Below are 15,015 nucleotides of genomic sequence, written 5' to 3'. Positions count from 1 at the left end.
GTGATGAGAAAATAGGTGGTAGAAATTATTTAGGCCCATTTATTCCATAAAAAGTAATTACATACGTAGTCAGAGAAGTGGAAGTATATTATTTAAATAAACTTTTACATTAAAAACCATCTAGCTGTCTATATCCTATGCGTGTAAAAGACACAAGTTTTACTTATAAAAAAAACACACTTTGCATCCTGAATGTAATATTTATTAGTTTATTTACCTCATATTTAGTTATTGCGCATAATAGGAGAGATTAGGTGAAAATTAACAAAAATAACGGTGGTTCCTAAGTTGTGATACAAAATGTCCGCTAATGAGTAAACCTCTTAATATTTAAAAATCACATGTTTAAAAAAGTCCGGTGGCTCTTGCCTTTATCACCGATTAAATTGCCTTTTACTTTCGTCGGTAATAAAGTTTTCCAGGTGAAAGAATCGTTCTCATATGAAAATATTAAGCAATAAATGTGATTTCTTTTAGTGGAAGCCGTCTAAGTATATTTTAATTATTTCATGAAAATATTCTCAAAAAAAAAAAGCGAAAACTGGCAACAAAAATTGTCCAAACCATAACTGTTATGGTTAAAAATGTCCGCTCATGAATATATATTTTAAAATTGCGTCATGTCTTTCAAAGAACTGAAATTCGGTGGCTCTTGGACCTTGACTAATATATAAAATTGTTGAGTATAAATGCTCTGTTTTTAAATGGCAGTCTTTGAAGAAAAGTTTAACTATTTCAGGAAAATATTCTTAAAAAAAACGCAAATTGGCCTAACCAAAATATAAGGTAAAGTTTTTAAGTATTTCTTTAATTTTACATCTTATCATCATTTTTCGTTCAAAATTGCTTATGTAACCACTATTCATTTTTACCATATTCTTTGTAAAAAAATGCGTTTTTTCTGATTCTGCATTAAAAAAAGGCGGTTTCCATTTAAAGAACATATTGATGACGTCATATCTTTTTTTTTCAGGCAACCTGTATATTTAGTTTCCTTGTAGGAAAACCCAACCCAACCCAACATTAAAATCGACGGATTCAAATTTTTTTCTCAGAAACGGTTCATTTCATTTTTATTGACATTATCCGCTACATTACATAATTTATAATTTAAAAATTATTTCTGATTGCCAGTCAGGATTTCGTAAATCTTTTAGTACTATAACAAGTCTTGGTATTGTTAATGATATCAGAGTTAAAGAGGATTCAAAGGAAATAACCTAACTCTTTTAGATCCAAGTAAAGCATTTGATACCATAGATCACCAAATGCTTTTGGCAAAACTGCACTATTATGGTTATTCGGCAGATGCGATAAATTTTTTTAGCTCTTATATTAAAGATCGATTACATCGTGTCCGTACGCTGAATGATGGTGAAATTAAATTTTCAAGGTATTTGTCATTTAAAAAAAAAAAGGTGGCTCAGGGTTCCATATTAGGCCCCTTACTTTTCTCTTTGTATGTTGCGGACATGAATCAGTGAATCAAAAATTCTAAGCCGCACCAATTTGCTGACGACTCCCAAATTTATAATTCTTTTAAAATATCAGACGTTCAGGTGGCACAGAATAAAATTAACGCCGACTTAAATCAGATTGCTTTGTTTACTGAAAACCATAACCTCAAATTAAATGTTTCAAAGTCATATGCAATGTTTTTTTCGCAAAATAAAAGTCATCTTCTAGATTGCATGGAAAATTTAAAATTAATATTAATGGAACAATGATACCAACCGTAATCTAGGGGTTATATTTGATTCAAATCTCAACTTTGCCTTCCACATTAAGAACAAAATTAAAATTGCTTATGGTCGTTTAAAAAACTTATATCGATACGAAAATCAGTTAACATCAAACACCAAATATGTGCTTTGAAATTCGCTTGTACTGTCTTTGGTGGATTATGCAGGATTATGGCAACTTACTAACCGTAATTCTGCCGGTGCAAAAACTGCAAAATAGTTGTATGCGTTTTTCCTTTAATATACCTTTAATAACCATATTACTCCTTATCTAAATTCAAATTTTATATTAAATATGAGAGATAGAAGGAAGTGTCATATGTATAATTTAATTTACAAAAAAATTAAATCAGGTCAGCCGCCATATTTAAGGGACTTATTTTTTCATTATTGCCCAAATTGTGTAGTCCGAGCCATTACCAAATGACAGGGAATTACTAAAATAAAGAATTAGAGATGCTTGTAATTTAATATCCATTGAAGAAATTAGAAATTTTTTTAAAATGTCTAGGAAAGATATTGAAAAATTTTTCGATAATGAAGGTAGCTACATTGAATAAATTTAAAATAAGTATAAAATACATTTTCTTGTTAAATTAGACGTACTATGTACATTTTATTACAAATATATTTTTGAGGATGGTTTATAACTCTTAGATCAGTGTTCAGTTATTCTCTGATATATAGTTAGTTCACTGATATAAGTTCATACTGTTATATATTTTTGAAAAGGTAAAAAAAATACCAACTTTATAAATTATAAATATATAGAGTGTTCCATTTAAAAAACATAAGTTTGGGCTATAACTCAAAAACTAATAATCAAAAAAATATATCTATACCACTAGATTCTATGGAAAAAATCAGGAAAGAGTTTTTACTTTTACAAAAACTATAAAAATAACGGAAATACCACGGAGGTCCCAAAACGCAAAAATTTCAAAAATGCCCTGTATCTTAAAAAATAAAAAGACTGTGAAAATCTTGTTAACAGCATCTTTAGTTCTACGAAAAAGTAGCACAGTGTCGCGAAAACCGCAACTCTCTATCTCTAAAAATAACGGAGATATCTCGCAAAAGTACACCCTGTACAATGTTTTAGTGGTAATAAGAGTCTTATGAATTTGAATTTGAATTACGGGTGCACTTTATATAGTCTACACTCTACACAATAAGTACAAACGAAGAAACTCTTAACAAGTTTTTCCTGAACATTCACCTTTAAAAACATAAAAGATCCCTTACATCCATGTAAATTGTAACCCGTTTTAATGAAATAAAATGGCATTTTCCAGATAGTGGACGGTAACACGAAAACCGACGTGTCCAACCGAAAAGAGCCGGGAATGTACTGTGGCGAGAGCGAGCAACCCCAAACATTCATGTCCGAAACTTCGTTTGTGAAAATGTTATTCCACGTAGAAAATTTCACGGATCAAACATATTTTAGCTTCGATACAAGGGCGGAACAGCAACTAGTTGTATATTTAAGATACGGCCAGCATCCGGAGCTTTATCCCAACCGGAGGGGTGAGGTAGTGCAAGGGTAAGATCAAATTTACGTATAGTAGCAAGGGTTTGCATATATACATATATACATATATATATATATTTCAATCTGATCCATTTCTTATTTGAGTTCGGATTTAAGATGGGCGGACCGTCAAGGCAATAAAGAAAGTTTGCTTTTTCGTTACTTCAGCAATTTGCTAAACTTATCTTTTCAATGGGGCCTAAAAGGTCGGGAAATTTTTTCATTTCGAGTTCGATTTACTGAAATAAATTCAAATTTTATATATATTATTTCGGTATATATTTTTATACAGGAACGACGTTTTTAATATCATTTAAAACGTGTAGTCTTAGTAGTTTTCAACAAAATTGTAGTGCTAATTATCACTTTAATCAAATAAAGTTTAATTTATATAATCAGAAGTTCAACCAAAAACCACGACCAGAGGAGGAGCAAGTATACTCAAAGTCATTCGATCATTGGTAGTCGTACGAGACGGTTGTGTCTTCGCTCGTCGGCTCTGATGGTTGATAAGTTTTGTTTTGACTTTGATTTGTCTTTCTGTTTTTGACCTTACCAGACGCGACGCGAAGTTTTGCTGTACGTGTGCTTTCGGTATAAATAATTTTGATTTCCGATTAAATTAGTACCTGTTAACCTAAACTTGACCTTAAAATCACAATTTATTGAACTTTAACTCTACAACATCAAGTTTTCGCAGTGCGTGTGATTTGATAATAAACAGTTCCGGTCTCCTGCTTTACAAATAGTTTTCGTTCATGGAACAATATCTTTATTTAAATATTTGGACAGTTTTTTAAATCAATCTTAAGAAATTATGGCTGAATTTAAGTGTGATTCCTGTCAAAAGACCATCTTGGAGAAAGAAAAATATAAGCTTCGCTGTAGCGGGGAATGTCGCCGAAATTTTTGCATGTCCTGTACTGGTTTGGATAAGGCCACAACAAAGATACTGTATAATCAAAAGTACCATAACATTAGATTCTTCTGCAATGTTTGTAACTCTCCTACTTTAAAATACCTTCACGACAAGGTTTCGCAGTTACAAAAAGCGCAGATTCCTTTAGACATTGTTGATGCTTTGGGGTCATGTCTCAAAAAGAATACGGATCTCTACCCTGTCATTACAGAACTATATGACATCTTGAGTCAAAATGATCCCAAATGGAAGGTTTTGTTCGAGAAAATGGATGACATTCACAACTTGCTTGCCAGTAGTAGATCTAAAAATGGTCAAGAGTCAATGTTTCACTCAATCAAGGATATGAAACAAGAGCTCTTTAACCTGTCTTCACTTCTTTTAGGAAATCACGACGAATCCGTCAAGATCCAGATTCATGATTCCCCCAAACAAGAACTTGCCAAGGAAATGGAAGATTTACGGAAGAGTATTAATCAAATGGCCCTTAAAATGGAAAAGTTGACAGTTAAGGAAAAAGAAATCCCTAAATACATTCCAACAATAGCAAAAAGATCCATTTCCATTACTATACAGACCGATCAGGAACCAGAAGTTTCGCCCCCTACAAAAAGAATAACGGTTTCACCTCAGAAAACCATAACTAGGGAAGAATGGCATTACCTAATCGTCTCTAATATTTCTCCTGACTATACAGTAAACCGGCTCGCTCACTACGTTAAAGATAAGCTCCAGACTAATGCTTTTATTCGATGTTTTCCCTTTACGCAAAATGAAGACAGTGTGAACTCCAGCTTTAAAGTAGGTGTCCAAAACAAGGATCTTTTTAGCCGGCTAAAAGAGACCAACGTATGGCCGGCTGGTGCTGTAGTGAATGGACGGAGGATGGGTCTATTACCACCGTTAAATTCTCCACCGGCAGCTAATAAAACCTTAACTCCCAAACCTGTCTCAAATCAGCTCAATATGCTTCAAATTGGTTCAGATAAAGATGCGATAGCTGCATCTAAGTCATTTGGGCAAGAAAATGTCAGCTTCAAACTTGTGGAGAAGGCCAATGATGATGATGGACATGGCATAATATGGACCCGATGACTCCTCCAGTAGTGCGACTATCCCAAAAATCTGATGCGGAAAATGGACGGTACCTGTTGGCTAGACTGAGAGACCCCACCATCTTAAAAACTCTTAGGCTCTACTTGGCATACCTCTATGACCAGCCTTCCAACGTCTGTCTCCAAGACCAGTGTCAAGCTAATGCTAGCTTCGGAGGGCCTACCTACTAACATAGACTCCCTCCGACGCTTGTATATCCGTTTCCACGACGTCTATGGAATTGGTGCAGCCGAAGTGAAAGAAGACCTCTCCGCTTTTAGATCCTTCTTTTCTTCAGAAAAAATTTTAAGGCTTCAAAAAATACGGGAAAGTCAATCTATTTATTTTTCCAGTGGTTCCTCATGTAGGAACAAAAATTTTTAAATAACGTTACGCCACCAGAGGATCAAGCACCCTCTGATAAATCGGATGATAGCAAACTTAGCGTATTTCTTCTTAACATTCAGTCCTTAAGACACAAAACTAATGAATTATTTCTTTTATTAGAAGAGCTAAATTTTCCAGAAATAGTTGCTATAACCGAACACTGGCTAAACATTGATGAACCTGCTTTTGTTCAAAATTACACTACAATAGCAAGATTTAATAGAACTAATTTGTCTCATGGGGGCACTATGATTATGTCTATAAACAACGATTTTTCACCGGTAACTAAGTTTGGTAACTTTTTATCAGAAAAAGTATTTGAATTTTCCATAGTTTATCATAATACATACGACCTCTATATTACAGGGTGTCCATTTATAAACTGACACATTTTAACTGCTTATAAGTCGAGAACGGAAAATGACAACAATGTGCGGTTTTCACAGAACTTCATCAATATTTTTCAAGTTTTTTTTGACAGTGTTGCCAAGTTTCAAAATTTACCTGAAATAGGAGGAAAAAAATTGATGATTTTCAAAGGCCGATATCTCAAAAATTTTAAATGTAACACCCTGTACTTTTTAATTTCACATGAAAGCCTGTTAAATATCCTTTCCGAAAATGTATAAATTGTCTTAAATTGATTATTTTTTTTACAGAGCCAATTTTAGTAAATGACACCTTTTTGAAAATTGAAAATTTTGAAATTTTCCATAAATTCTAAAGGCAAAAACACGTTACGTAAATTAGGCCGTGTTTTTGGTAAAAATAATTTCTTACAATTCAAGAACTTATGCCAAACGGCTGATTGGGATTTTCTTACTGAAGATATAAATAGTGAATTTTCTAGTTTTATAAAGTCTTTATCAAGTATTGCAGATAAGTCGTTTCCTCTTAGATCTATCAAAATTAAACATCATAAGTCATGGACCACTAAAGGCTTACGTGTTTCTGCAAAAAACATGCGATCATTATCACACCTGAAAAAATTTACAGACAGCGTATTTTTTCATAACTATGTCAAGCTTTATGGAAAAATGTACCATAAGACTATAAAAGCTGCAAAAGATATTTATTATAATAAAAGGATGATCGAATCAAGTAATGTTGCCAAAGAAACATGGTCTATTGTAAATGAATTAAGAAATAAGACTTCTTCATCTAGCACTGTCCCTACTTCACCTAAGGACCTTAATTACTACTTTGATAATGTAGCTAAAAATCTAATGGCTACCATAACACCTTCTCACGATCCTCGTTCATATCTCCCAAATGAAAATTTACACAGCTTCTTTTTTACCCCCATTATATCAACAGAGCTTCAAACTACAATTAATGAAATAAAAAACAAATCATCATCTGGTACAGCTGGGCTCACTCTTAAAATGTTTTCCAATCTGCCAAATTGCACCTTAATCCATCTAAGAAACTTAATTAACAAGTCATTCCAAAATGGAGTCTTTCCTACCTGCCTTAAGACTGCAATAATTATTCCTTTGCATAAGGTAGGAGATAAACAACAAGCTTCAAACTATCGCCCAATCGCACTCCTTCCCACTTTATCAAAGATCATTGAACGATTGGTTAAAAAAAGGCTCTTATCGTTTCTGTTTAAATATAAAATTCTTACTCCTCACCAATTTGGATTCTTGAGTAACAAGTGCACAAATGATGCTATGTGTTCTCTTTTTAATAGTGTTTACACCAGTATAAATAATAATCATTCAACAGCAACAATTTTTTGTGATTTCTCCAAGGCTTTTGATTGTGTAAATCATAACATCTTAATTGACAAATTGAATCACTATGGGTTCAGAGGAACGCCCCTTGAGCGGTTTAAATCATATCTCAGTTACAGAAATCAGCTTGTAGAGGTTGATACGACGAAGTCTTCTTGCAAACCAATAGAATGTGGGGTACCTCAAGGTTCAGTCCTGGGCCCTATTTTGTTTCTGATTTTTATAAATGACATGGCCAATCTTAACACCAGTGGCAAAATCTGTCTTTTTGCTGACGATACTAGCTTTACATGGAGCAATCCGGATGCTAGGGCACTACATGCTACTATTTCTAATAACTTAATTACCATTATATCGTGGTGCGATTCTAATCTTCTGTGCCTAAATGTCTCAAAAACTAAAGTCTTATCATATAAAACTACCATTCAACCCTTTGTACTTAACAACACCAGTTTGGACTTTGTTGAATCTGTGAATTTCTTGGAACTTAATGTTGACTACTCCCTAAAATGGGACTTGCATATTGATGCCTTATATAACAAATTAAGTTCAGCATGTTTTGCCTTAAGATCAGTTTCCTGGGAATTAAGTTTTCAAACATCAAGAAGTATCGGGACTATAGATTCAGTGAACGATGGCCGCTTCGAGTTTTATGTTAAACGTGCCGAAGCTGCGTGGCCGAAAAAATGATCGCGATTGGTCTTTTGCCGTTGAACAAATCCTTGTGTTAAAAGGATTAGAATAGATAGTGATGCGAAAGCAAAGGCGAAGATAATTTTAACTATACTTGTAGATTCATCGTTATCCGTTCATGTACGGGATGCTACAACTAGTGTTGAATTGTGGTCAATTTCAAAGAAGTTGTATGATGATTCCGGGTACAGTAGAAGTCTTTTACGCAATTTAATTTCTATACGGTTGGAGAATTGCGATACAATGCAATCCTATGTTAACCAGGGTATAGAAACAGGACAGAAATTGCGTGATACAGGATTTAAAATAGATAATGAATGGATTGGGTCATTATTATCAGCTGGACTCACAGAAAAGTTTAGTCCTATGATTATGGCGATAGAGCTCTCTGGGATGGAATGTGAAATGGAATGTGATGTTACCAGTGCTTCAGGCAGTGCTTTTGCTAGTAAATATTCGAGTTCCAGTTATTCAAAGTCTAGTTCGCAGTATAAAAAGCGTGATAAGAAGGACAAAAGTGAAGTAAGATGCTTCAAGTGTTCTGAACTTGGACATTTTAGAAACAAGTGTCCTCAAAATAGATCTGAGAAATCAGGTAATGATCAGAAAAGAGTGAATGCTTTTAGTGTTGTTTTTCTGAGTAGTCATTTTAATAAGTCTGATTGGTATGTAGACAGTGGTGCGGTAATCCACTTAACAGCCAATAAAGATTGGATATTAAATGGGTATGAACCTGAGATCCAAGAGATTATGATAGCTGATCGGACAGTTTTAGAGACCAAGAGTTGTAGCAATGTTCTAATTAATACAGTGCTTGGAAATAAAACTGTGCCTGTGACAGTCCAAGATGTTTTATATGTGTCAAAATTGACTACAAATTTGTTGTCGGTAAGTCAATTAATTAAGAATGGTAATACTGTGGAATTTGATAAAAATGTTTGCCTGATTTACAACTCGGTTGGTGACTTGGTTGGTACAGCAGACTTAGTTCGAGGAGTCTATCGGTTGAATGTCAAAAATTCAAGTAGTATGCTGTTTACTGGTTTGACCATCGAAAGTGGAGGGATTTGGCATAGGAGATTAGGCCACATCAATAGCAGTTATCTTAACCAGATGAAGTCTCAAGAAGAAAAAATGAAAGGGCTGGATTACAGTGGTTTGGTTAAAACTGAAAAGGCAAATTGTGAAATTTGTTGCGAGGCTAAGCAGTGAAGATTACCATTCAAGGAGGACCGTACTAGAGGCAAGTGTGTTCTGGAGTAGTACACACAGATCTCTGTGGCTTACGGCTTACTGGAAACGGTTTCCCTAGGTGGGTCAAGATATTTCTTGCTTTTTATTGATGATTATAGTAGAATGGCTTTTGTGTACTTAAATCAAAGAATGAAGTCTTTGAGAATTTTAAGAAGTTTAAAGCTGAAGTCGAGAACTACACAGAGAAAAAGCTTAAATCAGGAATGATCAGGGTGGAGAACTCACTGGAGGTGACATAGAATGGTTTTTTACACAGAATGGTATAGTACACCAGAAAACTAACAGTTACACACCAGAGCCGAATGGAATGTGTGAGAGGTTGAATAGGACTGTGGTTGAGAAAGCAAAGTGCTGGTTATTTGATGCACAGATGGACAAGAAGTTTTGGGCAGAAGCAGTTCATACAGCTGTCTATTTACGAAATAGAAGTATGGTTTCAGGACTTAGCAAAACTCCATTTGAATTGTGGTATAGCAGGAAGCCTGATGTCAGGAATCTAAGAGTATTTGATAGCATTGTGATGGTGCATATTCCGAAACAAAGGAGATTGAAATGGGATAAGAAAGCTGTAAAACATATCCTGGTTGGTTACAGTGACACAATAAAGGGCTATCGGGTATATAATTCAGAGACGGGGGCTGTAACCACAAGTAGGGATATTATAATAATGGAGAAGCCATCTGATGTTAATGAGACAATAATTACAATGAACGAGCCCGAAATTATTAGAGACTCAGTTTTAGTGGGAGACTTTGAGGAGTACCAAACTATGGAGGAGGCGAGTGACAGTTTAACTTATGTTGGTGAAAATAAATGTGATGAGGAATACTTACCTGATGAAGTCAATTTACCAGTGACAGGGGAAGATACACCTGCGGAGGCAAGAAGGTCAAGCAGAATACCTAAGGTAAAACACTTATAGTCACTTACAGTGACTATGTGACTTACCTGACAGGTGAGAATCCAGATTTGGATGATCCTGTGATTGTGTATTTAATATATAATTTTTGATTTGTAATGTAATAAATAATAATTTTTGATTGTGTGTGTGTGTGAGTGGGTATTTAAAAGGAAGCACGATACTGACAAAAATGTGACATATAGAGCCAGGTTGGTGGCCAAAGGATATACTCAAAGGTATGGAATTGATTTTGAAGAAACTTTTTCTCCAGTTGTAAGTCACTCTACTCTAAAATTGTTGTTGGCTTTGTCTGTGAAGCTTAATTTTGAAGTTTGTCATTTAGATGTCACAACGGCATTTTTAAATGGACAACTGAAGGAAAATATTTTCATGAAGTTGCCAAAAAGCCTAAAAGTGTCAAATTCTGATAAGGAATTAAAGTTAAATCAGGCAATCTATGGATTGATGCAATCCTCAAGAGTTTGGTATAAAAAGGTTGAGGTTTTGTTGCAAAATTTAAATTACAAGAAATCAGAATTTGAACCTTGTTTATTCTTTAAACGTGAAGATGACAGAATGACTGTAATTGCGCTTTATGTTGACAATTTTTTCATTTTTGGTAATTCTAAGAAAGAAACAGAATTTTTAAAATGTGAGTTAGCTTCTAATTTTAAGATTAAAAATTTAGGAGAGCTGAAACGATGTTTAGGAATGAGAGTTACCATAAATAGGGATAAAAATGAGATTTTTATAGATCAAGAGAGGTATATTGAACAGTTATTAAAGAGATTTAATATGAGTACCTGTAAAGAGGTGTAAACACCTATTGAACCAAATGTTAATTTAGTTGAGGATAATGTTTCTGTTTAACAACTGTTATAACGAGAGTCATTGGAAATAGGCTAAACGTTTGTTAAAATATTTGCAAGGTACGACATCTTATGGGTTAAAATATTATAATAATAATCAAGATTTGTTAGGTTTTGTTGATGCTGATTGGGGTAATAGTTTAGTTGACAGAAAGTCATATACTGGATTTTGCTTTAAACTTTCTGGTTCTATTGTGTCATGGGAAAGTAGAAAGCAAAAGACAGTAGCGTTGATGGAGGCTGAATATATGGCTATCTCGGAAGCATCTAAGGAAGCCATATATTTAAGGAATTTAGTCCAGGAGCTTATCTTAGAATCGAAAGGGGTAATTCTTTATAATGATAATTAGAGTGCACATAGGCTGACTGTAAATCCAAGTTTGCATAAAAGATCGAAACACATTGATGTTAGGCATCATTTTATTCGATAGCTGATTGCTGATATAACTTGATAGTGTTGAAATATTTACAGACAGCTAATATGGCCGCTGACCTATTGACTAAAGGTTTAAATTCTCAAAAGCATTATAGATTTTTAGATAAGTTGGAAATTGTTGAACTGACATTTGGAAAACATTTACACAAGTGGGAGTGTTGAATATTATGCTTTAAATGTTTTTTAATGCACGTAGCAACTTATTGCGGTGCATTACATATTGTATGTGAACTTGTCTTAATATGTGTACTCTTATGTAAACTATACTGTCAACGGATGAGTAATAATAAAGTTAGTCGCTTGTAAACACTGGACCTGAGTTTTATTTCCCGATATAACCTCAGTTTTTACAAAAAAGCGACTCTCCGAGGCGTAAACGATCAAGCATTTTTATTTTCACTTTAAGCGGTAGCACAGATTTTTTTCGCGTTAAAATACGTTTTTTAATTTTTTTCGTCGACATTATCAATCAGGAAGACAGTGGTAGACACGTGTTACGCGGTCACAATTTTTGCAACGAATGGAATAACTGCGATGGAGGCGCGAATAAAGTGTAGTTAGTTACACTCCAACATTTACTATTATATCGATAACTTCAGATCCACCACCAAAGAAGATAATGGCTTTTTTCGTGGTGGCAGTGCTGAACGCATCCCGGATCAGTCAGGAACTCTTCATCCTTTAAGGATATGCGCATGCGTGATTCATAACCGGTTCAGAATTTATTTCAACCGCGAACGATTCACGGACTGTCAACATCTAAATTTCTTTGGGTTAGTATAGGTTATGTTTTTCGATTGTTTCGTTTATGAAGGATTTTTTTTAAACAGTAAGGATTTAAAGCAGAGAAATGGCTAAGAAATACTATAATAAATTTTATTGGAGTTATTTTTTCTAATTGTTTTTTTGTTTTTTTATAATATGGAAATGCAGCAAATCGTCTACCAGTTCATTCGAAAATGTTAAAAATACAGGTTATCATCAGATTTTGACGCAATCAAAATATCCAACGTTTTTAGGAACTTCGCATCGGTAACTTCTAAGAGGTCCTCATCAGTGGAACTCAAATGATCAGACATTGTAATTTTATCATGGACAACTAATCTAACACAAAATCGATTTAATTAAACAGAAATTGCTATTTAAGTAGTAACAAACCACCACAATTATTATTTGTAATAGTAACCATTATTAGTTTTAAATTTAAAAATAAAATAAAATAAGCTCCAGTTATCAGAAAATAAACACAAAAAGAGTCGACATACATCAAATATGCCATTAAAAATCTACTGCGCAAAAATTATTTCAAAGATCCGGAAGTTAAAGAATGTCTTAGTACTGAAATCTTAAAACTTGATTCTATAACTGTAAAGCAAATAAAAAATCAAATTGATTCATGTTTAAATGAAAATCAGTGTTCAAAACTAGTTGAGCTTCTCAATAAGTACCGCACCAGTTTTGCAAATTCTTTACGAAAACTTGGTAAAACAGATGTAGTGAAAACGTCAATAGCCTTGACAGATAATGAGCCGGTTACGTATCGTCCTTATCGTTTGCCTTACGCAAAAGGCGAAATAGTTACAGAAATTGTAAAAGAGCTAATTGATAATAATATTGTTTCGAGAGTCATATGCTAGTCCTATTCTACTTGTCAAGAAAAAGTCTGGAGAAGAACGCCTGTGCGTTGACTCTGGGCTATAAATCGTAAATGCTTGAAAATGAATCAACCGTTGCCAAGAATTGATGACCTGTTGGACAATTTGGAAGGCAATCAATTTTATAGTACTCTGGATGTGGCTTCAGGTTATCACCAGATTCCTCTAGACGATGATGCTATACCCAAAACAGCGTTCGTTACGCCTAGTAACGGTTAGTAAATGCTCCTGCTGTCTTCTAAAGAACAATTAATAAAATATTAGGTCCCCTTCGATTTGACAAGGCTATGGCATATATAGACGATATTTTGATACCATCTGTGTCATTTGAGCAAGGCCTTGAAAGGCTGGAAATGGTGATGCAAGCATTTGAAAAAGCTGGCATGACATTTAAACTTAATAAATGTCGTTTTCTGCAAACAAAAATTGAGTACTTGGGACACGAGATTACTGGCGAAGGAATAAAACCTGGATATGACAAAATAAAAGCAGTTTCTGAATTTCCAACACCAAAAGATGTCCATGAAGTTAGACGTTTTTTAGTTCTAGCCAGTTACTTTCGAAAATTTGTTTGTGGATTTGCATCGATTGCTAAACCTTTGACTACCCTTACGCGGAAGGACTGTGTTTTTTATTGGAATCAGGAGCAGGAATCATCCTTTGAAACATTAAAAACAAAGCTTATCGAAAGACCAGTGCTGGCGATTTATAATAGGGAAGCCAACATCGAAGTTCATTGTGATGCAAGTAAACTGGGCTTAGGAGCAATTCTGTTTCAAGAACAATCTGATAAAACCCTCAAGCCAGTTCAGTATTTTAATAGATCGACAAGTAAAGAAGAGCAAAACTACCACCCTTATGAACTTGAAACCTTGGCTGTTGTATGCGCTCTTAAGAAATTTAGGGTATATTTAATAGGTATACAATTTAAGATTGTTACCGACTGTAACTCATTACGTCATACCCTTTTAAAACGTGATTTGGTGCCACGAATAGCTCGATGGTGGCTTTCCATCCAGGAGTTTGACTTCAGTATTGAGTATCGACCTGGAACTAAGATGACTCACGTGGATGCTTTAAGTAAAAGCTCTCCAGAAACATCGTCCACTATAATTGATACTGCACTTGTCAATATTGAAAAAGATTATTGGGTTCTTGCAGCTCAAATGCAAGATTCTAGATGCAAAGAATTGATCGAAACACTACTTCGAGATCCAAAAAGTGAGGAGGAAAAACGTATACACCAAGAGTTCTGCCTGAAAAATCAGCGTTTGTATAGAAAAACTGAAAATGGTAACAGATGGGTAGTGCCGAAAACAGCAAGAAGACGAATTTTGATGTACTACCATGATGAAGTTGGTCATGGAAGCAATAAAATCTCTATATTGGTTTGCCTCTATGAAAAAGTACGTCAAGAATTATAGAAATTCGTGTTTAGGCTGTCTTTATAACAAGAGTAAAGCAGGGAAAGCAACAGGTAGTTTAAACCCCATAGAAAAACAACCTATCCCTATGGACACGTTGCATATAGACCATTTAGGACCATTTGTGAAGAGTGTTAGGAAAAACTCTTACTTAATAGTGGTTGTGGACGGTTTTACAAAATTCACGTTTTTGAAAGCCATGGCAAATACAAAAACGGTTCCTGTTACAAACTTTCTCAATAATATATTTGAAATGTTTGGTGTTCCACGTCGAATAATTTGCGATCGAGGGTTTACGGAAACAGTTTACGGAATTTTGCTTAAAGTTAGGTATTAAGCGAGTTCTATGAGTGATAATACTGATACT

General features: G+C 34.3%; 1 protein-coding gene across 2 annotated transcripts in view; it reads left to right on the top strand.

Annotated features, from left to right (window-relative positions):
* Nucleotides 1-15,015, top strand: part of LOC126744504 (uncharacterized) — a 76,789-nt gene that overhangs the window by 40,833 nt on the left and 20,941 nt on the right. For both annotated transcript variants that reach the window (XM_050451975.1, XM_050452053.1), the window contains exon 3: nucleotides 3,038-3,288. In XM_050451975.1, coding sequence (XP_050307932.1) covers nucleotides 3,038-3,288 — 251 coding nt within the window. The remainder of the gene's footprint in view (nucleotides 1-3,037; nucleotides 3,289-15,015) is intronic.

This window comes from Anthonomus grandis, chromosome 1 (assembly GCF_022605725.1).
Source record: "Anthonomus grandis grandis chromosome 1, icAntGran1.3, whole genome shotgun sequence".
Lineage (NCBI taxonomy): Eukaryota > Metazoa > Arthropoda > Insecta > Coleoptera > Curculionidae > Anthonomus > Anthonomus grandis.
This window is presented reverse-complemented; position numbering and strand designations above follow the sequence as displayed.